A 22,835-nucleotide genomic window follows, 5' to 3' on the forward strand; every position below is an offset into this window, starting at 1 on the left:
TGTGTGTCTTAGTGTAGGCCTATCTTTGGATGGTGAGTAGAGGAGGAACAAATTTAGAAATGTAAAACAAACACTCGTAGAGTTGAAATCCAACAAAAGAGCGTTGACTGACAGTACAGTGTAGACGGAGTGGAGGTAAAGAGAGAGAAAGGGGCTGTGAGACAAAGAAAGAGAGACAGAGAGAGAGAGGGAGAGAGACAAGGGAAGAGAGGGGGTGGGCAGCAAGTTGAAACCTAAGCTTTCTGGACCCTGTTTTCTCTTCCTTCGGGCATTCTGTGGCTGGTAAAAAATGTGCTGTATATTTGAAGTGTTGGATCACGTGACAAAGGCAGGGTTTGTGAATCAAAGTACACAATGATTTCAGGAGGAGAGAGAGAGAGAAGGAGAGAGGGTGTGTGTTAGTGTGTGTGAGAGGGAGAGAGAGAGAGAGAGAGGGGAAAAGGAGAGGGAGGCGGAATGCAACAGGCTGAGCTCTATCGTCGCCGTGAGAGGGACTTCTGACTGACAAACACAACTACTACGCTCCTTCCCAGCTCGTTTCTCCACTGACTCACCCTCACTAGCCGCCTCACTGTGTGCCGTGTTCAGCCACATCTGGTAAGTTTGGTTTTTCAATCCAATTTTTCAAGATCTTCCTTTACTTATAACTTCTGTTGGCGGTGTGTGTGTGTGTGTGTGTGTGTGAAAAGAAGACAGACAGAGGACATGTCAGAGCATGAGTGAGATGTGTGTGTGTTTCTCTTGTCTCTCTCCTCCTCTCTCTTTCTGTGAGTGTGTGCGTGTGTGTGTGTTTCTGGGACAGCACGAGTGGAGAGATTGAGTTTCCTGAGGACAGCTTTAATTGAGAACAGAGATTTCGAGCGAAGGGAGAAAGAACAACAGAAACAGCTAAGGAGGGGAATGAAAGCTGATCAGCACTTGCATGTGCTCAGGGGCCGCTCCATGAGAGAAGACAAATGCTTGTGGAGATGTATGTGTGTGTCATTTGTTTTTCCCCCACTGATGGATGCACATCTCTGTGTTTATTCCTGACTTTATAAACTCTGATTCACAGCTGCTGAAAGGTTATGATCACTGCTAAGGTCCATGTTAAATAATGGATGTTAGAATTCGCGAGCAGAGGTCACTGCGTTCTACTGTTGCATACATCAGGCTTGGTGGCGTGCTACAGGTGAGCTTGGTAACCATCTCGGGCCATTCTCCAGCACCAGACAAAGTGGCTGCCTTAGCCCGCAGGCTCTCAGCCAACAGACCGGCTGTCAGACTTGATGGATCACTCCATCAACATCACAAATGGCTGAGTGGGTCTGGTCTACCTGAGTATGAACACACTCGGTCACTCATCCCCCCTCCCTGAAGGTTATGTAAACAGGTTTCCATCCACACAATTACATAAGCGGGATGGAAACACTGAAATAGGCCACTCCGGATATCACAAGACAGTCTGCTGTGTGTCTGATCACTGCTGCTTTGCATTATGTGTGTATGTGTGTGAGAATACACTTGCTGACCCCCTTTTTTATAAAGCCCATGAATCATTTCAAATAGCATCCTTTGTGCGACATGCGCTGTATAAATACAGATGCATTGCTTGATTGATGATTGTGATTAAGATGCTATTCATCTGCTAAGTGCTTCTTCCCAGCTGATCCGAGCTGCCCGCGTCTGTCCGCTAACACCATACTGCTGAGCATGCCACTCTACGCCATGCACTCCAATGCAAGGCCCCCGCTGCGAGCTGCTGTAGCAAACTCTTGACAAATCTATTCCAGATTAATTTTCCTTAATGTCTGGAGGAATGTTCATCAGCACGTCCACAGGAATAGGTGGACGAGTCTATAAGGAGGCATAAACAGCTGGGTGCAAACACTACATAGCATATTAGAGATCACATTCTGGAGAGCAGTGACAGACTCGCTAAATATAACTCCTCTTTGTCGTCTTCTTTGCTTCCTCTTCTCGTCTGATTGAATGGGTTTGATTTTACTCTGCTTTTCGTCACTTGGTCATTTTCTCCGTCAGTGGACGTCCACAGTGTCGGCTACTGAGTGAACTTGTCTCTCTGATCCCAGGTCAGATTATTTTCAGCTTTTTGAAATCTAACATTTATGGTGCATGCATCTGCTCTTGGTTAACTCCTAATTTTTTTCATTTGGTTTCATCATTTGGAGAAAAAATTTCAAGAAGGAATGCGTGTGTGTGTGTGTGTGTATGGGTTTGGGTGTGTTTGGATATAACTCCTTTAACTGCATTGCGATCTCATCTTTGTTCTCTACACTTTTCAAGAATGACAGCCCCTCAGGCTGAGGAGGCTGTCTGGCTCCTCTCCCTCGTTCTTTCTCTTCCTCACAGTCTCACTGACTTCTTTCTTCTTTATTTCCTCATATACATACATATATATATTTATATATGAAACAATTCGTCTTTGCCGGCGTGTCAGCTGAGTTTGATTTTGAACAGGGCTGTTCTCATACCCGCTACACAGAAATGGAAACTTGGATCTTCCAGGACAAAGAAGTGAGCGTGTGCTACTTGTTTTTGAGAGCAGAAGACACAAATGTTTTCTTGTTCTGCAGAATATTGTACACTGAGTTATTTTGAGAGCCATGCAGTGGTTGTGGTTCGGGCTTGACGTGCCCAATTGGCTTCAGAGATTTGAAAGTCACTTGTAACATTCATTAATGCTTTCGCTGCACTTTTTAAAAAAAAAAAAAAAAATTGAGGCTGAATGTGTCTCAGTGTGTCTAAAGAGCTTCTCAGTGTGTTTAATCGTGGCCCCGGGGCTGCTCTTCAGTACAGGCTACAAGTCCCTTTAAACACATTTCTAATCCTCTCTGTGGAGCAACAGCAAGGCACAGATTTTGAGTGTGTGTTAGACATATAGGTGGTGGGGGGTTCAGACAGTCTCTAGACACACATTTTACTTTAATACTAAATGAAAAGCTGCCCACCAAATGCTTCAATTAGGCCTGACCCATGGCCCGGGCTGCTGCGCCTGGAGCGACAGGGGCTGACCCCGGCTCCGACCTGGAGACCCCCGGGAGCCCACAGGGTTGGCTCCACATAATGACAACATTGTGTGTGTTATGAAGCATTACTATCGTCAACATCATCCCCATTAGCACTGCTAACACAGAATTCATACTGTGTCATTCTGAGTATGTTGGACAGTTTAAATTACAAAATTACAAGAGTAAAAATAAGTTAGTCTAGAGTCAGGTGATGCTTTGTGGTGATGAATGAACAAAGTGGAGGGTGCCTATTGTGACTTTCAGATCGTTTTCTACTGGGTGGAGATGATCTGATGATAATACTGTAACTCGATCATGTATTTTGGTGTAATGTGAATATCCCAAAGACCCCAACTAATCCAGGTTAACAGTAATAATAATTTCTAATCCAATGTTTGGTATATATCTCCCAGAGATCAAACCGACATCTCCGACATCTCAATTGCCTTCTTTGCCCAACCAACAGTCCAAAAACCAGTTTACTATCATAGAAGGTTAAAGACATTGCAAGCATACACACTGAGGACATGGGAACCAGTGAGTGTTTGGCAGTTTTGTGTAAAAAAAAAAATGGGGTCATGATTAATCAGAAATCAGATTTTTTTTTGTTTTTTGTCAATGACAATTAATCTTTTCTTCTTTAAATACATTTTACTTATAGAGCATTAATCTAGATCTAAAAACCCCACAAAACTAATAAAAATAATAAGCATGTACTGACTGTAATTAATTGAAAACTTGAATTTATTTATCAGGCTGAAAATGACCCTTCCTATTCGATCCTCTGATATATATATATATATACATATATATATATATATATATATATATATATACATATATTTTTATAATAGTCACTTCTGCAAAAGTTTTTTTGTTAATAATTCCATCAATCACCAACTTGAAAATTGCAATTTCAATGTAACAGTCCTAATTTCAAGCATACCCAGCATAACTAAACTTGGAACAGTGGTTGTATCCATAAACATTTGTTGGAGACATCGCTTTAGTAGATACACTGTCATTTACATAAAAACATTTTAATAATGTGTTGCGGATTTGAATCTGAGATGAAAGTTCAACAGGTGGTGTGAAGTTAAAGGGTTAATTCAAAATGTTTTGGAAATGCATTTATTGGCTTTCTTGCCAAAAGTTAGACAAGCAGATCGATACCACTCTCAGACGTATAGCTACAATGCATTGAATTTTCTAACTCTCAAAAAGAAAAAGGAAACTTTGTGGATTCCCCAGAATGTGGAACTATTGCCTTTAGGTTATTATCGACTTTGTCACCCTCAAACTTCAAACATGTATTTTTTATAGCCTCTATAAACTCGGCGAGGGAGATCAAATCTTGTTTACTGGAAATCATTTTCATAAAACGAATATCTGGAAATCCCTATGAAAGATGTTTCTGAGTAACAGCGGGGAAACAGACATCAAATGTTATTTTGAGGCTTAATATATACATCTGTGTATACATTCTTGACTAAGCTAACAACATAATGACTTGCATGAAATGAAAATATGTGTTTGCCACAGCCAGAAACATTTTGCGGGTATAAGATGGCTGTCAGACACCGATGGTTTACGGCCCTGCAATATTTGTGTTGCTCAAAAGACATTTTTACATGTCAGTTTGACATAAAATATAGTACGGTCATTTGTTGGAAAATCTCATTATGTTGTTTGTGGGTGATGGTGCCTATGTTTTTTCCCCTCTGTAATGGTTTCTGTGTGTCAGTATGTGCATTTTCTGCTTGGAGTGTTCAGGACAGATCATCCCTGGCTGCATTCTCGCAGAAAAGGCCAGATTTGATTGTGGTTTTATGGTTTACAGCTAATTGTCCCTGCTGAAGTCATGTTTTTCCCTGCATTTGGCTGTTTTGGGGGGAGTTTTTATATCCACTCAGACTCTGCCTTTTACTTTACTTTGTGGCTCGGTGTCATACAGAGAAACTCTGTGGTTTCAAACGCAGGGATTGTATTTAAGTTTTTCCTCTTGATTTCCTTCCTACTATCACACTCTAATGTCTCCATAGATACAAGCTGGACAAAACCATAAACTTTCAACTGTTGTGCAAGTCAAAAGTGGCTGAAGATTTGCTCCACGTTAAACTGACAATAAGCAAATAGATTTCAGAATAAAAGGGAAAGAACAAAAGATAAGCAAAGCTCATATCCACAAAAGAACAACACAAGATAATAAACCAACCAAATAAAAGAGCAACAACAAAAAAAAGAAAATCCATAGCACTTAATCACTGAATACCCGCCTATTTTCCAGCTGACTCACATCGCTCTGGATTGAACCCACACACTGAAAGTGTGGAAACAGAAAGATGACTAAATAGTTGGGAGGAGAAAAAAAAACACAACATTTTTTTATTTTCTATTTACTGACAGGATACTTTTCAGTTCATGTGGCCTGTTCTCAGTCCAAAACATCAAAGTGTGTTTATTATCCAACAAACAGTTTTTATTTTGTCTTAGACAAGCGTTCACACTCTCATTGGGGTGAAACAACCACTTTAAGGGTATAGAAAAAAAATAAGAAACATCATCATGTAATCCACTGGCTACGCTAACAGTGAGGACTAATCGACCACATGATTATACAAAATAAAGGACATCATTATGTGATGTGGAGCTGAGCATTTAAACCCTCTGATAATAGTTCAGAGTTACATAACTGACACTGTTTCTATTTAGTGGAAACATTAACAGTACCAACACAACATTTACCTTTCTCATGTGTTTCTCTGAACCTCAACACCCTCCAATGAAATCCTAAAATCTGGCAGTGTGCTTGTATTCTGTTGTAGTTGAGACATTGCGTACATGATGCTTTGCCTTAAAAAAACAATGCTGATGGTGCATAAGTCAAAAGTGTAGGTTTCATTAATGAATTATAAATAATAAAGAGATTTTTTTGGTCATGTTGCCTTTATTCCTGTTAGCATATCAAGAACTGTTTGTTTTACTGATTATCTATCCATGCACTATCAATGTTTACTGATTCTCAGATTCAGTTTAGAACACAGCTGGACTTGAAGAAAGAAGGAAAGGGTACCTAAAACTACACAGGTAGCTATTTAGCACTGACTAATCACTGACGAGTAATACTACTCATGCAGTCAACTTGCAGTCAACCCTTTCCCCCACAATACATAGTCAAATTTGTTCCATCTATACAACATTAGTCCCTCCATGACAAGGAAAGTTCACTCCAAAATATCAGTAATAATAACTCTGTGTGGCACATTACAGAAAAATGATTTATTGTGTTAATCCGACAAGTGGACTTTTAAAATACATGTTAACATGTTATCCAACTGAAATCGTACTAAATCGTATTTCTCAAAGTCATACTAACACACCCAGATAATGCAGCTGGGAGCTGAATTACCCCTGCATGTATACAGTCAATTGGGCCCTAACTGGCCTAGGCGCTCGGCGCATGTTCCATGGTTTCCAGAACAGAAGAAGAAGCTGGTAACCACATGATGAAATCTGTATCCAGAGCCGTGCATTTACTGACTGAAGAAATTTACAGAGCTGTAAGGTTGTCCACCATGGTACCAGTTTGCCGCTAGCTAACCATAGCTAACTTGTTTGTTGACTGTTTGGTCTGTGACGTAACAGGTGAACTGGAAAAAGGTCCAATACTGACAGGATGAAAGGGAACATATTGCCACCTATCACACTTCAGATAATAAATCAATTCCCCTCCCGTGCTTGTATACTGGGACAAGGACAGTAGTCCAATTAGATAGCCAAGTTGAGCTAACCATAGCTCGACTTAGGTGTGCATGTAAACATACTGACTGAGCAATGCAAAGACTCAAGAGTGTTTTCAGAGTGAAAGAAAAGTCAAAACAGGCTGATGCAAGCTGACATGCCACCATGCAAGAATCAGTGTATCCTCATACAACGGTTCGTATGATATCCAACAAATTATCACTCCATGAATGACGTTATGTACTTAATGTAAAATTACTTGGGTGACGTTTAGGCAAGCAAAGTTACAAAGGCTAGGTTTGGGCAAGTTAAGTTAATTTGGTTAGGTTTAGGAAAATAAAAATGCTGATGAAGCACCTTAAAATGATTAAAAGTTCACTTGGTTTCACATGGGACACAAACACCAGTCTGCTGCAGGAAAGTCCTGTGTTTTGTGACACGTCCATCTCCCCATCAGCGCATTTGTCTTATGACCACAGCCTTCCTGATTACGTGGGTCATACATGAATTACTGGCTCATGATTATGTAGGTTATATACAAATAAATTAATTTTAGTAGGTATGCATACAAACACTGCTTGAGAACAGCCTGCAAGAGTACATAAGCAATACAACTGTTTTTGTTGGTGACATTAGGAACCTGTCCAAACAGTGAAAACAGGGCAGGAAACTAGGAGCTACTAGTCCTCTCTAGTGTATACTGTTACCTGGTCTATGAAATAGTGCAGTCTTTATCCTTGTGCAATCTTTTCATGATTTAAAGATGGATTAATCCTTTATTAACCTATAAACACCCTGATCAAGCTCCATTTTCTGAATGCTTTAACTGAGGCTGTTGCTCATTCACTAACTGACACTGGAGGACACATACTAGACTTCCTGTTACCACACATTTCCCAGCCCCAAAAGTGGACTCATTATACTATAAAACTGAAGATTAATTGTAACTCTCCAGTAATCAGTTTCCCTAAAAAAATGCTTCACCACATTATCTCCACACCACATTTTTCTCTAATGTGCAGATAAAAAACAACCAAAAATCTGATCAAAATTCTCAATTCACCAAAGAGTGATGGATCTAAGAACAAAGCATATAACTGCTATAATGTTAAACTTTTTTATCATGTATAGCAGTGTAAATAAGAAGTCAACTTTCTGCTGCTTTTAACAGAAAGTTAAAACCTTAATATAGCCAATCAGGACATACAAGTCATTGTCATTCAAATGTATTTATATTGATGCTGTCAGATGACTTTGCAGTTGTAAAATAGAGCCTGATCCACAGGTTGCATTTAGGAATTGTGCTTGTCAGTTGTCTGACAATAGAAACAGGTGTATATGTAAATGACAGCTACAAAATCATGAGTTGGCTGATTTAGACCACATTGTTGACAATCCCAGAGAAGAGGAGGGGATCGAATAGAAATGTAGGATTTAGGGGCAGGTATTGGCAGAAATGGTACATAATATTCATAACTATGTTTTCATTACTTTAGGATCATCTGAAAATAAGAGTCATAGTGTTTTTGTTACCTTAGATTGAGCTGTTTTTATCTACATGCAGAGTGGGTCCATGAAGAGTCCGCCATTGTGTTCTACAGTAGCCCAGAACACACAAACCGAATACTCAGTCTAGATAGGGCCATTTGCCTTTTTGTGTCAGCGACTGTATTTCTCCCACACCCTTGGCACATAAGAGATGTTTTAGTGCTGCAACCTCACTGCTAGATGCTACCAAAGGCTTGGATATACTTTCTGCATTGAACGTTATGCGGACGCACATGCGGTTGTATTCATAGTGCCATTGGCAGTCCATGTCAGCCCCCTGGTAGTAAACAGGAGGGCTGGGAGCTGAGCTTACCTTCCTCCTACTGCCAGCATTGGGTAAAACTGAAAATAAGAAGCCGCTTCCTGGTCTGAGGTGAATGTCTGTCAAATATCCACCTTAAAACTAACTTCACCATGCTGCAGCGGCTGCAGATGGCTTGGCCGCAGGGTTTTGGGCTGGACCAGAGTGTGGAACAAGAGACTGGACCATGTGCAGTCAGCACGCTTGCTATGCATACAGTCCACGCAACCACAATAAATGAGCTGTATGTGGAGTCTATGCGGACCGTTGTGGACATGGGCGGATGATGATATTTAATTCACATCGACCAAAATGCAGATAATATCACTGCCATCTTGCATTATCACCACACTAGCTTGGAGACAACCATGGCTACCTAACCTGCGTACCGGAGAGTGAGCCATCGCCTAGGGCCTGTGCTGGCGAGTCTCATCCCCAGTCAGACCTTCTGTATTTAATGCTACAAGTCTAACTTTTTTTTTTTTAATTTCAGCATTATGAATGAAGCTTCAGACTATTTGGTACAGCCCTATGACCTGGCCAGGTGTTGACTCTGACAGATTAGTTGTTTGCCTACCAAATTACGAAAGAGATTTTTATAAAAACAACCTGGGGCAATTTTTTAAGTGCTGCTTACAACAATGGCGGCATCACCTTTCACAAATGATTGTCGCCTGCAAGTTGTGAGCCCTATAGTGCTCTCCCTAGTTTGCTGTTAAAGTGAGCAAAAAGAAATGATATCGTTCAGCTTCCATGTTGCAGATTTGGTGAGGTGGCCTCCTGATATGCTAGTCTGGTCACAGGTCGTTTTCACATGTTAATGACTCAGTGTGGACAGATGCTCAGTAATGACCTTCTGTGTGTCAGTGTGCGTGTAGTTTCATAACTATAACCTCAAGCTGATTTGGGCTGGGAACACCATAAAGTTTAGTCACATTTACACCCAGGGTAACTAGGTCCAGATGATGCTCCTAATAAGCACTTAAAACACGTTATTTAAAAAATGTTTTTGTCATTTCAACTGTTTACAGCTGAGAGATGTTTACAGCTCTTGCAGCAATGTTCTGCACATAATGGGGTCGCTCCAGAAAGCAGAGTTTGATGGAAGTTGTGTGAAAACAAACACAGTTGATGGTTTGCAGTGGCTTGTTGGAAAAGACAGAGAGGTGGAAAGCCCCAACGTTTTTACACTAAAGCTGTTTTTAATCCCCATAGTCTGGGAAAAGGGAGCATCGGTTGTGTGTGTTGGTGTATTTGTGTGTCAGCAGGACCAGGACCAGGTGACCCAGTCTGACCTGACCCAGCCAGGTCTCATAAAAGCTGCATTGAGGCCTGGAGGCCCGGAGACACAGCACTGCTTTTGTTGCCTTACCCAAGGTGTATTCCCCCTGGAGGGAGGGTGAGGGGGCGGGGGGGTGTTACTCATTAGAGAGAAAGAAACCGTTCCTTGGCTTGGGTGCACATTATTTCATAGTTTATTAGTGGAAATAAAACCGTTGCTTTATTTTTATGTATGTTTTCTGCAACCGCTCTGCCCGTTTTTTTTTTTCTCCTCCCTCCTCCCATGCTGCTTTACCACAGTCCGTTCTTTCTCTTATTAATCCAGTTTCTAGTATGGCTCTAATTAATAGGACTCTGTTCACTTCTTACACATGGCCTGCCAGATGCTTGAAACTCCCTCTTATGTTCTTCCCCTCCCTTTCTTTTCCTCTGTTTCCGTCTATCTTTTTCCATCTTTTTTTTTTCAGCTTTCGACACTTTATTTTTTTCTTCATCCCAATCCTTTTATACATCTGGCTTTCATACTGGTGATTTCGGTCTTTGAATTTGATTGGTTAAAGAGTCAACTTGAAGTCGAACGACTCCAAAGCTGCATGTGTGGAGGGATCCTCCATCCTATATTTACTCCTTCATTCTTCAAGGTCAATTGCAGCTTTCAATGGTGCTTCAGCATGTGTGAACACAGTGTGTTTTCCACTGATTACTCGCCCATGAACATGATTAAAGTCACAGAACATCTGTGTACGTTCACTTCTCCAGCCTGCATGTCCGTGCTTGTATGTTTCTGTGTGCTGCTTTTGGAGAGGCATGTGCATGCATATGTTTTGCAAAATGTGACCATTCCACACCATGTATGTAATCACTTTTTTTTAATCACTACACACTTTGTCCAACCTGTGTTTGACATTTTCTGATCGTCAAACACAAAAGCTCTTTGTGAAAATAGTTCGCAGGGACTCTCCCTAACTGGCCCTTGCAGTGAAGAAAAACCGCAGCAGAGCCAAGCAGTTACAGAAAATATGTCAATATGGGAAATATGACTTTAAAAACAACACTCACTGCGCTGATTTTGTGGCTGTGTATGTGAATGTGTAACATGTGCTGTATGTGTGTGTTTTGGAAGAAAAAGCTGGCGTAACAACAGAAGGATGTTGAAGTATTTTACTATAGGCCTAATAATGGTAGCACAGATGCCTGATGGTTAGTCTAATGTTTAATCCACCCGATTTATATCATTGAGTGTAGACTAAATATTAGAAACACCCCTCAGTGTGATGCAATACAACTGTACAGCACTACAAACGTAAGCCTCCAATTTAAAGCAACACCTCTTTTAAACAGTTTCTACAAAAGGTGAACAATCTTATCTTCATGAGGGATTTATTGTATTTCTGTTGTGTTAGACTGCATTACTTTTCAGCACATGGGTACCCAAAAAACTGGCAACTGAGTGCATCATTTTTGATACTTATATTTTATTTACAGTCTAAAATATCCTGATATCTAATTTAAAAAAGTCATATCATGTGTGTATTACTAATTTGCAGGTTAAGAATACCAGAAAAAAACCTCAACAACAGACATAAAACATACGTATGAACTGGCATCCCATTCTTATTCCCAGGTCATCAATTACCAACACTTTGTCCTGTATCCCTCTGTGCCTCACAGAGACACATAGGGCACCCTTTTAGCATCTCTATGTGATGCATAGCTGAAATACATTGTAACATGTGGCTAATGTTGTGAAACAGTCGCAGTTAGCTTCAGGCAACAAAACTACCTGGTTAGGTTTATAAAAAAGATCATGATTCTGGTTAAAATGATTGTGTTTCTTGCGTAACATGATGTAAATGTGCCTCTTGAGTGATGTTAGTATGTGAACAAATACTACCTTAAAAGTACCTTAAAACAGCACTGACTTTTGGTTTGAAACAGGACACAAACTGCAGTCTCCTGGGTGAAAGTCTGATTAGTCCACCAAACACTTTTGGTATGGTACCTTTGGAACCAAGAATAACCCTTCAGACATGGTACCTTTACCATGGGTCTGTTGGGTGTGCAAACAGTGCCCCTAAATGTGGGTGGGGTTGTTGTCACTCACTGCTTCGTCCAACACTCGCTGTATTTCCTCATCACTGGTTACACGACTGGAAGACTGCACCTCGTTTATCGTCCACAGAACAGGGTTGCACACCAACATTTTCAGAACAAATTATAACAGGCTGCACTGCATTTAAAAATAGCAGCTTTGCGCATTTAGTCCTTCTCAGGCAAACTCAGGGGTTTATTATTGCTCACAGGAACGATGCTCTGCAATGCTTTTTTTTTTTTCTCCAAGTGCAGATTAGAATATATGCAGTTCACATAACGCAGTCGAAATTAATATATATTTTTAAACACTTGAAGATGCGCTCATTACTAAAAGTGTATGTCATCCAAGAGAGACAGTAAATACTGAAGTAATGCTCATAGTTGTCATATTGAAATTTAAGGTGTGACACAAGGTGTGCTGATGCATTCACTAACATTACAAGTAAACATTCCGCCTTAAAAGTTGCCGGCAGTCGGCCCAGTGAATAGAATTTTTTTTTCTCAAGACTCCAGCTGCTGCGAGAGGCAGCAAAACATCCTTTATTTTATGGTTACAGTTTACTATTATATGTAAAACTCCCTCAAAACTAGCCACAACTCATCCCTGTGTAGAGTGACCAATCAACAGACTGCAGTGTTCACAGCTCCACCTTTTAGTACCAGTACCAAAAATGGGAATGGTATGGAATGGTTCCATTGGTACCAGCCACAAATTTTCACAGTGAAACGGACAAAAAGTGTACCGAACTTTACCGTACTGTACTGCTTGGTGGGAATGGGGCTATTTTGTTTAACCCATCCACTTTGACTCCATCCCTCCCTACGTGGATTCCCCTCTCTTTATACCACGTCAGTTGCTCTTAGTGTATTGCCGGAGATGGATTTAGATTGGGGTTAGTAAAAAGCTATGTGCATCTCCTAAAGATGCTAAAGGGTGTCTTTGGTGTTGATTTAACATGCCGAGGGATGTGACAATGCGTTGGTATTTGACGTCCTGAAAATGACAACGGGCTACAACCTACAGTCTATGGCTGCAACTGCTAAGTACTTAAACGGGTTGGCTGACCAAAACACATCTTCTTAGGATCTTGAGTGATGAAGCCTGGAATAAGCTGTTATGATTAAAGCTCTTTAATAAGGTGCAGCACCTAAGATTTCAAAATGAAGCAATTTTATCAGAGCAAACACTTTTTCATTCAGCCCAGGTAATATTAAGCCTTATGAAACAGTTTGGGATATGTCCAGGTTCATCCGATATAACAGAGGTAAATGGTTGTAAACACTTCTACTTTCTAATAGTGTTGTAGTCAAGACCGCTTACACCAAGTCCAAGTCATGACCAAGACTAGAATGTACTGAGACCAAGAGAAGACCAAGACTTTGAGGGGTTGAAACCAAGTCAAGACCAAGACCAGACCGCACTTCTAAAATTGATCTGACTGACCCACAAAAATCACCCAAATCAATATTCCTCTTTATTCATGTCTTTTATTGTGTATATTGGGGAATGCACCATGAATTTGGGAATTTATTTTCTATGAGCAAACATATACAAACACTAAGGGGTGAAATCAACTAAACCATCTTCATTCAACACTGATCCCTGCTGTTGTGGTCTTGACTGGTTTTGAACATAAAATCCAAAGTCCTTTTAGTCTGAGATGGAGGCAAGGCCAAGTAAAAATGTAGTCAAGTGCGAGACAAGACCAAGAGCTTTAAAAAGTGGTCTTGAGACCAAGACTGATCTTGAGCACTACAGCAGTGCTTTCTATTGAAGAAAACTGCTCACAGAGAGGTCCATGGATTATTAAGAACTGGGACTCTGTTCCCGGAAAGATATATTGCTGTTTTTTTTAACTGATTTTTAAATTCTGTGAGTTCCATTAACAAACTTTTATTCATCTCTGTTTCGTTTGGTTGGATGCAGATGTCTCATAAATAGATATCTCAAAGCCTGAACAAATAAAAACATAATCTGCATGGCGAAGTACAACAAGAACACAAGAGGCAATTTGAGTGAATTGTCCCTTTAAGATGGAAACTGTGGGACTTGCTAAATTAAGAGGTAAAGCTTGGGTGTGTATTTGTTGGCATGTCTCTGTCCTGTAAAGGGGCTCTGCTGTAGCCAGTATTTTTACCTCCACATGTGGAATAATTTACTTTCAATCAGGTACGGATAGACGGACAGATAGTTCCCCTATGTTTTCTTCACTCTGTATTTCTATTGAATCTGTGTATTCTACTTAGTAGTGCAATAAGGGCCATTTGTAAATTCATAATTCTCTCCCTCTGCATCTCACCCACCCTGGGTGTTTGATTCCCATGCTGAAGCAGGCCCAAAACAACAAGACATTCTTTGGCCGAGCTGTATTTACCACAGCTCCACCACAGAGAGTTAAGCTCCACCCACTCATGAAATCACTAAAGGGGATGAGAGAGTCATAGAGAAACAAGAGGAGAGGGCTGCCCTCATTTCACTTATTGACAGGGTCACAGAGCCACTGCGTGAGTCCTGAGGGCCAGAGAAGGTGAGATATTGTGATCACCATAGACCCTCAGAGGTTTGTTTGCTTCACAGAGGGTTTGTGGTGTGGGGTACAGTGAGAAGGAGTAAGTCATGTGTCTGTTGTTGCAAAGGGTTAATTGTGCCCATGTTGTGGCTGGCTGTTCTCGAGAAGGCTGGCTACAGTCAGGCTGGCAGAGGGAACAGAGAGACCCTTTATAATACAGTACTGCTGATTGAAATCATATGGCATTGCCTGAAATCATTGCACTACTTTGAAGACAGACAAAAAACATGAGAGAAGTGTTTCTGTTTCTTCAGTGCTCTCTTTTTGCTCTTTGCCTTCTTTGTGTTTTTTTTCCTCATCTGGACTTTGTCTTTGAGATATTTCAGGTATTGTTTTTGTTATCGCTATTTTTGTATGAATTGTTGTTATCGATTTGACTTAAGGAAAGTTTTTAACTCACTATGGTCTCCAGGACTGACATAAGCTCTTCTCCTTCCTTCTTTTCTACAGAGTCTGGACCTCGTCAGGTCTTGGTCACGTGGCTCCTGATCTCTCTTCCTTGCTTGTCAGCATCCCTCTCACCTCTCTGCAGCCTGACGGCAGAGCAGCTAGCAGCTGAGAGGGGCTGAATGGCAGCAGCCCACTTCAAACTCACTGCAGGCCCCTGACAAAGAAGACGAAGGAAGAGGAAACATTAAGACAGTCAGAGAAAACTCACCCAAACCAGCAGCAGCACTTTTCATGATGGCAACCAACAGGGAGCACCAAGTGCGTCACATGACCGGCTTTCCTCGTGCCATGTACCCGTTTACCTTTAACTCCATGCGGAGCCACTCCCCCTTTGACCTGCTGGCCAGTAGCCACCTTTTCGGCCGGTTTGGGGCAGATCTTCCCAAAGAGATGGCTGCATTATGTGAGTAATAAATAATTTATTATTCATTTACGCAACTTACAAAATCAACCATGAAGACTTGTTATTCATCACTTTTATAGTGTGTCGCTTTGAAAGGTGTAGGTTTTCCATTTGGTGCATTTTATTAAAAAAGACAAAGAGAGAAATTTTGAGAAAATTGTTGGGATACCTCACTTACGTAAACTCATATCAATGCACAGATGCACAAAGATGCTCCTAACCAAAAAAAATCTCATTATATTCAGACCTACCGCTCAAAACTAGAGAGACACATTTATCTTAATTCAGACTGTTGAAGAAAATATGTTGAAAATGTTTAATATAATCAAGACTGGGCCAAGGTTCAATCAAGAAATTCTGATCCCACACACTTGCATATGACAAGACAGTGTGCCAAATATCCATGTCCAGACAGTCCTGTTTTGTGTAAAACAGTGAGGACTCTTCACAATTTGTGTCTTCAGGGCGAATTGAGATTATAATCAGGCTTTAAATCATGCGAAGAGAAGAGAAGAGAAGAGAAGAGAAGAGAAGAGAAGAGAAGAAAGTTTTCCATGTGGTAAACCAAACGGATGGCAGAGAGGGTAGGGCTGGAAAAAACCAGCAAACATAATGGTCTCTGGTGTAGCTTGCTGCCCTCCACACAATCTAAATCTTTCAAATCCTCATCAGTATAGAGGAACACACATTTCCTTAGAAGAAGGATGGCAGATGAAAGAGTTTCTCCTGCCAACTTGCCAAAGCAGTGTGTTTTGAGAGAGACAATTTTAAGTCACAGGGGGCGCTGTTGCACTTCACAGGGACAAAGACTGCAGAGAGACTCATGCAAAGACTGACAAAAGTGTGTATTTTGAAAATGAAGTTGATTTGATCTTTTCATTCTCTTCTCCTCTGTTCAGTAGTATTACTGAGACATTACAGGATCACAGCACCCTTTAATATGAATCTATATTCATGTAACTGACACTACATACCGTAAATTCCCTGTAATGCTAGTGTTGTAGCAAATTAAAGTTATGTATCATACAGTTGGAGTTGCTATGGATTCATATAGAAGGAGAAATATTGACTGAAATTCACTGAGTCACAGTGATCAGGAAAAAAATTGTGTAGGGTAAACAACAGGATGTGAAAGTGAAACAAAGGCAGCAATTTGTGGTGAAGTTATTGAAATTTCTTTTGATTATAAAATATGTTCCTCCTTTAAAATAAGCTTCTGTCCTCAATTCCTTCTTTAGCTCAGGATCAGGATTTTCTTGACTTCCTTACAGTGCAACTTTTGCAATTTCAGCATTAATAGATGAAGGTTCCTGCAACTTATACCCATTAATGTGTTCATATGAATGCTGATAATCTCAAGTTTATGTAGTTGTCAACATTTGACTGCTGTATGTATGATGAAGTCATGTCGCAAATTAGGTGGATTAGCTTGCATCCATATTGATACCTGTGACTAGTATTCTAGATTAGTATTCTAAACACAGTATCTTTTGTCCTATAAAACTGAAATCTGGTGTAGAAATACCTGCTGAACGCTCCTGTCAGTCAGCGTGTGTGTGTGTGTGTCTCACTGTATATACGCAGATAATGTGCTCAGTGAGCGGCTGATATCTGTTTATCTAGAGACTCAGGTCCTACCACTACATTTGTAGCACTCACAGTGTCATTACATCTTTGACATGTTGCCTCTGGGACTTTAATACACACAGAGACAGACAGAGACAGAAAGATATGAGGGGCCGCATTATGTCAGTCAGGATTGATGACAATACGGGTGGCCACACGTGACAAAACAAGAGGCCCAGGGAATGTGTACAGGTACATACAGAATATTTAAGTCTCAGTTTTTTTTATGTTTTTTACACTTTGACAGTTGCCAGTAGAGGCCAACCAAATTAGATTCGTTAAAGGGGAACTACACCTTTTTTCTAAATTCATACATGTTACTCCTCTGGTCTAAGACAGTCCAAAAATATTAGTAAACATAATTAACTCTCTCCCAAATCCAAAAACTAGAGTGCTGGGGGGCTTCGGTGACTTAGTGGTAGAGCAGGTGCCCCATATACAAGGCTGTTGCCGCAGCGGCCCGGGTTCGACTCCAGCCTGTGGCCCTTTGCTGCATGTCACTCCCTCTCTATTAGATAAAACAGATGTTGACAAAGTTTTCGTTTGGGGACATTATTTGCTGTTGAAAACAGGTAATGAATCGTTATATATTTTTTCACAATAGTCAGCATATCGCAACAATATCGAAATAATATTGTATTGTGACTAAAGTATCATGATAATATCATATCATACATCATGTCGCGGAGCCTCTGGTAATTGACATCACTAGTATAAAGTCTGGAGCTGCTCCATAGTCAGTGAATTAGGAAAGATCTGAGAGCACCCAGGGGAATGTTCTCAGTATATGGGTACATTTTCTGTTTCACAACTGAGAACACTACAATGGAATAAAACTCATTTGGGTATAAAAAAGAAAACAAACATTCTGTGAGTTCACAAAATCTGGCTCTATTGTGCAGCTCCAGACTTTATATTTATTTATACAAGGGTTTTTTAAACATGGGTAAACCTGCTAAAAAAGGCTAGAGACTCCTTTCCCTTTGCCAGTAGACGATATGCAGCAGATGAACATGCCTTTCTGTGTGTAGGCTTTTTTTTTTTTTTTTTTTTGGTTTGTCATGTTTAACACCACAGGCAGGCCAGAAAATATGTTAGTAAACAACAGAAAGCAGCATGGAGACCTGTATTAACAAAAAAACGTCAAAGTGGTTACTTTTTTTTTTATATATCTCTTACGTATTCAGTCTATCTTTAAAACTCAGTGCAGACTAGTATGGAACAATATTTGAGGGCTGCTTGGGCGGAGACAGACGGTATTTCGTGGTGGCTCATTATTGCTTCTTGCAAATTAAGGAGCTAAAATTAGCGCATTCACCTTGGTATTGTGTTTTCGTCAATGCCGATCAGAGCCGCAGCCAATAAATACCCATGACCACTGACAGAGTCAAATGACCTAAGTGTGAATGCAGATTCCCATCACATTAAAAAGCTAAATGTTAGCAGGTGTTAGCAGTTTTTTTGTGCGGTGGAAAAGGGTCTGAGACTTACTTCTCTGGTTTCTGGCTTTGAGAGAGTAGCTGATGCTCACAAATATTGATTGAACTTTCATAGGCTACAGAAATAACACATTTGAGTTATTCATTTAGATGGTGCTCCCCTGTAAGCTTGTAGTGCAGAGACCATAGAGTATCATTAGGTAAATAACCAGTTTAAAGTTTATTTCTATAATCACTCACTTTGTCTTCTTTGTTTTTCTTTGCCTTCATATACATAAAATTGACATTTAGGACATAAAATTCCAAATTTTTATTAAAAGATGAATGTAAGAAGGCTTCAACATGACAACGACGACTTCTCTTTTCTTGGTTAGTAGCAGAGAACAGCAGGATGACTGGAGCAAACATTAACGATAAGAGAGACTGAGAAAGTACAGCTTGTACGGGTGTATCAATACTGTGGAAAATAAGTATTTAAACCATTTCAAATATTTATGTTTTGATTGATATGTATCAATAAAATTATATTCTTGACACCAGTATGCGATACTTGTGTGTGATACTCTGTGAAAGGGAGGTACAAAGCTGAAAATGTGTGCGAGATGTGGAAATTAACCAGGCTCATATAAATTAACATGTAAAACTCTTGTAGAATTTTGGCGTTGTCAAAAAAGATTAAAGGTGCAGTCACTGAGATTTGAAGCCAAGTTAATTAACCCATAATGCACGTTTATAATAATGTATATAGGTTGTGCATCAACACCAGCCATTACTTTTCCAGATAATGAGTTTCCTCGCTTTAGCATGTCCATCCTCGATCCCCACAAATGTAAATACAAGTAAGAGTGTTATTATTGCAGAATTTTGCATCAAATATGATTTTTTCACAACATTTTGACTTTGTTCCATTATTTCATTTTAAAAAAGAGTTATCATAGAGAGGAAAAAAAGCTCTCTATAGGTAGCTTGCTAACTGACAGTTAACAGATGTTTAACTCGTCCTGTCAAAGCAAGAGTTTCCTATGCCAAGGAATATCAGTGAGCTACAGAGGTTTCTGGGAGCGGCTGGTTGATACCATTGCAACATCTCATGAATAGCAGAGTGTCTCAATGCTTTGAAAAGGAAATGATCCAAAATCATTTGCATGTCAGCCTGCAACGCTGCTTTTGAAACCTTGAAAAGCAGCATCTTGCTTCCCTACCAATACTTGCACCTGAATTTCACTTTATCCTTCATCGTGTACACTGACGCCTGTGATGTTGGCTCGTGCGTCGGTTTGGAATTGGGAAGTGAGCAGGTCATTGCTTTCACCTTAGATCCAACAGAGAGGAATTATTCAACTGCAGAACAGGAACAGCACAGTGGTCGCGTGATCGCAGCCTTCCCACTTACATGGGCTGTACACAAATTACCGGCTCATGATTATGTAAGATATATACAAATTGTGATTGTTCAGAAAAGTGGCGTTACTTCCTGGAGGGCAGTTGTGACACATTATTCATCTCTGGTTTGGTTTTTAAAACTCAGTAACCTGTAGCAATCATCTCATCTGATGAGTACTCTGGTTGCATGAGTTCATCTTACCGCTTGAGTAATGAAAAGGAAAATTAAATAAAGTCACAGATGCTCTGTCTAGAGCTCCTGTTGACACCACCAACCATCAGCTTCTCACTTGTGCATCAGTCCGACCTGCCAAGAGAGAAATGTCCAAAGACCTTCGCACATTAGATGAGATCATCTGGAAAGCTCAGCAGGACGACCCTGAAATTCAGGAACTGGACTGTAACCACTGGCATGGAAATGGCTCGCATTCTTGAATCTTGATCATTATGTGGGAAAGGAGTTGACACATTTATCCATCAGCTAGGTTTTAAGAAATTATTTTATTAACTCTGTAGACTTCCCTTGTGTAAAGTGATAGTTTGCTGTGGCGGTTGGCCAGCAAGGGTTTTCACTGCTGATTATTTGAATAAGGATGACTAACCGTGCAAATAATGAGCCCATTCTTTACCATCACTGACACTACAATAAATAACTTATTTCTCATTAGTGCACAGTAAACAAAATTATACAGTATTACACTAGCTTAAGTGGGATTTGCCAATTAATTCAAACCAGGCCCTAATCAGTGTGAGTAAAAGACTGGACTTTGTTCACTAATGAGATGAAACTCAAAACATCCCTGGACTTGAAATTAGTGGATACTCACATCAAAAGCTCCCTGCTGTGTATTCAATCATACAGTGAGTTCTCTCCTCTTCCCCTAATAGCAGTGGGAGCTGGGAATTAGTATCAGAGCACACAAGAAACTCTTTTCGGTTCAAGCTTTTCTGCCCAGAGCTTCCTGGAACTGGTGTAAATACATGATACCATCTCTGGATTTGAAGTAAATATTTCTGGAAATGTTTTTGGAACGATGTATTTTTGCCTTTTTTTAATGACATTAGGATGAAAATTCTGTCTACTTTTAAATCCATGTTTAGTTATGATAAGGAAGAAATCTCACTGTAGTGATCATGAGGAACAGAAGTGTATTTTTCCACAATGAACACAATGTCCTTTCGTAATTTCTGTACTAGTCACATCTTGTTCTTTGCAATGTTTGTGCGTGTGTGTGTGTGTGTGTGTGTGTGTGTGTGTGTGTGTGTGATATTAGTAACTTGAACCTAAAGGCACAGAGTGAGGCTTGTGTGTTTTTCTTTGTGTCTTTCATCACAGGCACTCTGTTTAAGCACATACACACATAATTGTCCATGCGTCCAAACACACAAACACACACACACACACACATGCACACGCACACGCACACGCACACGCACACGCACGCACACACACACACACACACACACACACATTTCCACTGCCACTCTGTAGGCTGCACATTCCAACACCCATGAATATCACAAACCAGCAGTCTCGCGCTCCTTGCCTCACATTTGTGACTATATTTGTGCGCTTGCTGATGACCGCAGTGAGACTTTGTGCAAATATCTGCGGCCGAGCCGGAGGAGCTGCTGCTGGGGAAAGAGACAGAGAGAGGGAGAGAGAGGCCATTGTTCAACTCTGTGTGTTTGTGTCAGACATGACGACAGGATGAATAGCCGGAGAACTTGATTGTGAATAGTTGTAATGTGACTCGCTCCTCTTACAAATTGTGTGTATGTGTGTGTGTGAGGAAGCCTGAGAGCTGCAACTCAGATAGCAGGAGTTTATGTTTTGTTAAAAGTGAAAGAAAGTGAGGCAACTTTTTCTTTCTTCTTCACATTGGCCCTGCATTTGTGTGTCTCTTTCCTCAAAGCAGCAACAGGGGGCTGGGTGCTGTGAGGCGGGGAGGGTAATTGTCTCAAGGTGTGGAGAGAGCTCAGCAGGCTGATACTGTGCTACTCTGCTCCCTGCAGTGTGTCATTGTAGTGTGTGTGTGTGTGTGTGTGTGTTTTTGTGTGCTGCCCGGCCATGGTGGTGAAAGACAGGTAAAAACTCCCCACACTGAGACCAAGAAGAGGGTGGGAGGGGTGGGGGATAAGTAAAAAAGTACTTGCATGATGAATAAAAAAAGTTAAGGGAAAAAAACAGCAGAGAAGCTGCATGCTGTTATCCTCCAAATAATAAATAAAAAAATAAAAAATAAAGAAATGGATTCAGGGGGTTGGGAGAAATATACACAAACAAACAAACAACAGGAGAAAAAACAAAGAAAATAGAGAATTGTAACACACAAGGGTAGTATGAAGCACACGAAGCCACAGGCAGGACAATTTGGGAAGTCAGTGTGTGTGTGTGTGTGTGTGTGTGTGTGTGTGTGTGTGTGTGTGTGTGTGTGTGTGTATGTGTGAGTGAAGGGGGGTGTTAGAGCCCCAGTGGGGGTTTCTTCCAGAGTTCATCCCTCTTGAACGAGGGAAGGAAAGGGAGGAGGGTGAGGCTGTCTCGTATACAAACTATCCAGACTCCGGGCCAGTGTGGTTCGCCTGCAGCGGAGTCCCTCGTCAGTGTGACTGAACTATCCAATAAGCTCCAGGAGGGAAGATAACTGAATCCATTTTCAGCTGAATTGAAGGAATTGAATTAGATATCCGCGCACGCCAGGACCAAATGGAAAGAGAGAGGAGCTTTAAGAGATAAATAAAACTGCAATAGAGAGGCATGGAGATGGATGACTATTGAGAAAGAAAAAGAAGGAATGGTGTGTGGACTGAAACAGATCAGACTTTCAGCTTCAGTTCAAGTCGAATATGTCAAAAGTTTTATTCCAAATTGCAAATATAAAATAATGTTAATGGGCTCAGATAGGGGGATTGTTAGGAGACCAACTTACTGCAGACTCTTCTAAAATGTTTTGAGTAAACTCCTTGTCTTGTAATTTATGTTGAGCA

General features: G+C 40.6%; 1 protein-coding gene across 1 annotated transcript in view; it reads left to right on the forward strand.

Moving 5' to 3' along the window:
* The first annotated feature begins 329 nt into the window (after positions 1–329).
* The window catches only part of rargb (retinoic acid receptor, gamma b), a 40,914-nt gene continuing 18,408 nt past the window's right edge, over positions 330–22,835 (forward strand). The window contains exons 1-2 of the mRNA XM_050037942.1: positions 330–597; positions 14,997–15,399. Of these exons, the coding sequence (XP_049893899.1) occupies positions 15,228–15,399 (172 nt within the window). The 5' untranslated portion in view covers positions 330–597; positions 14,997–15,227. The remainder of the gene's footprint in view (positions 598–14,996; positions 15,400–22,835) is intronic.

The sequence above is a fragment of the Epinephelus moara genome, chromosome 24 (assembly GCF_006386435.1).
Source record: "Epinephelus moara isolate mb chromosome 24, YSFRI_EMoa_1.0, whole genome shotgun sequence".
Classification (NCBI taxonomy): Eukaryota; Metazoa; Chordata; class Actinopteri; order Perciformes; family Serranidae; genus Epinephelus; species Epinephelus moara.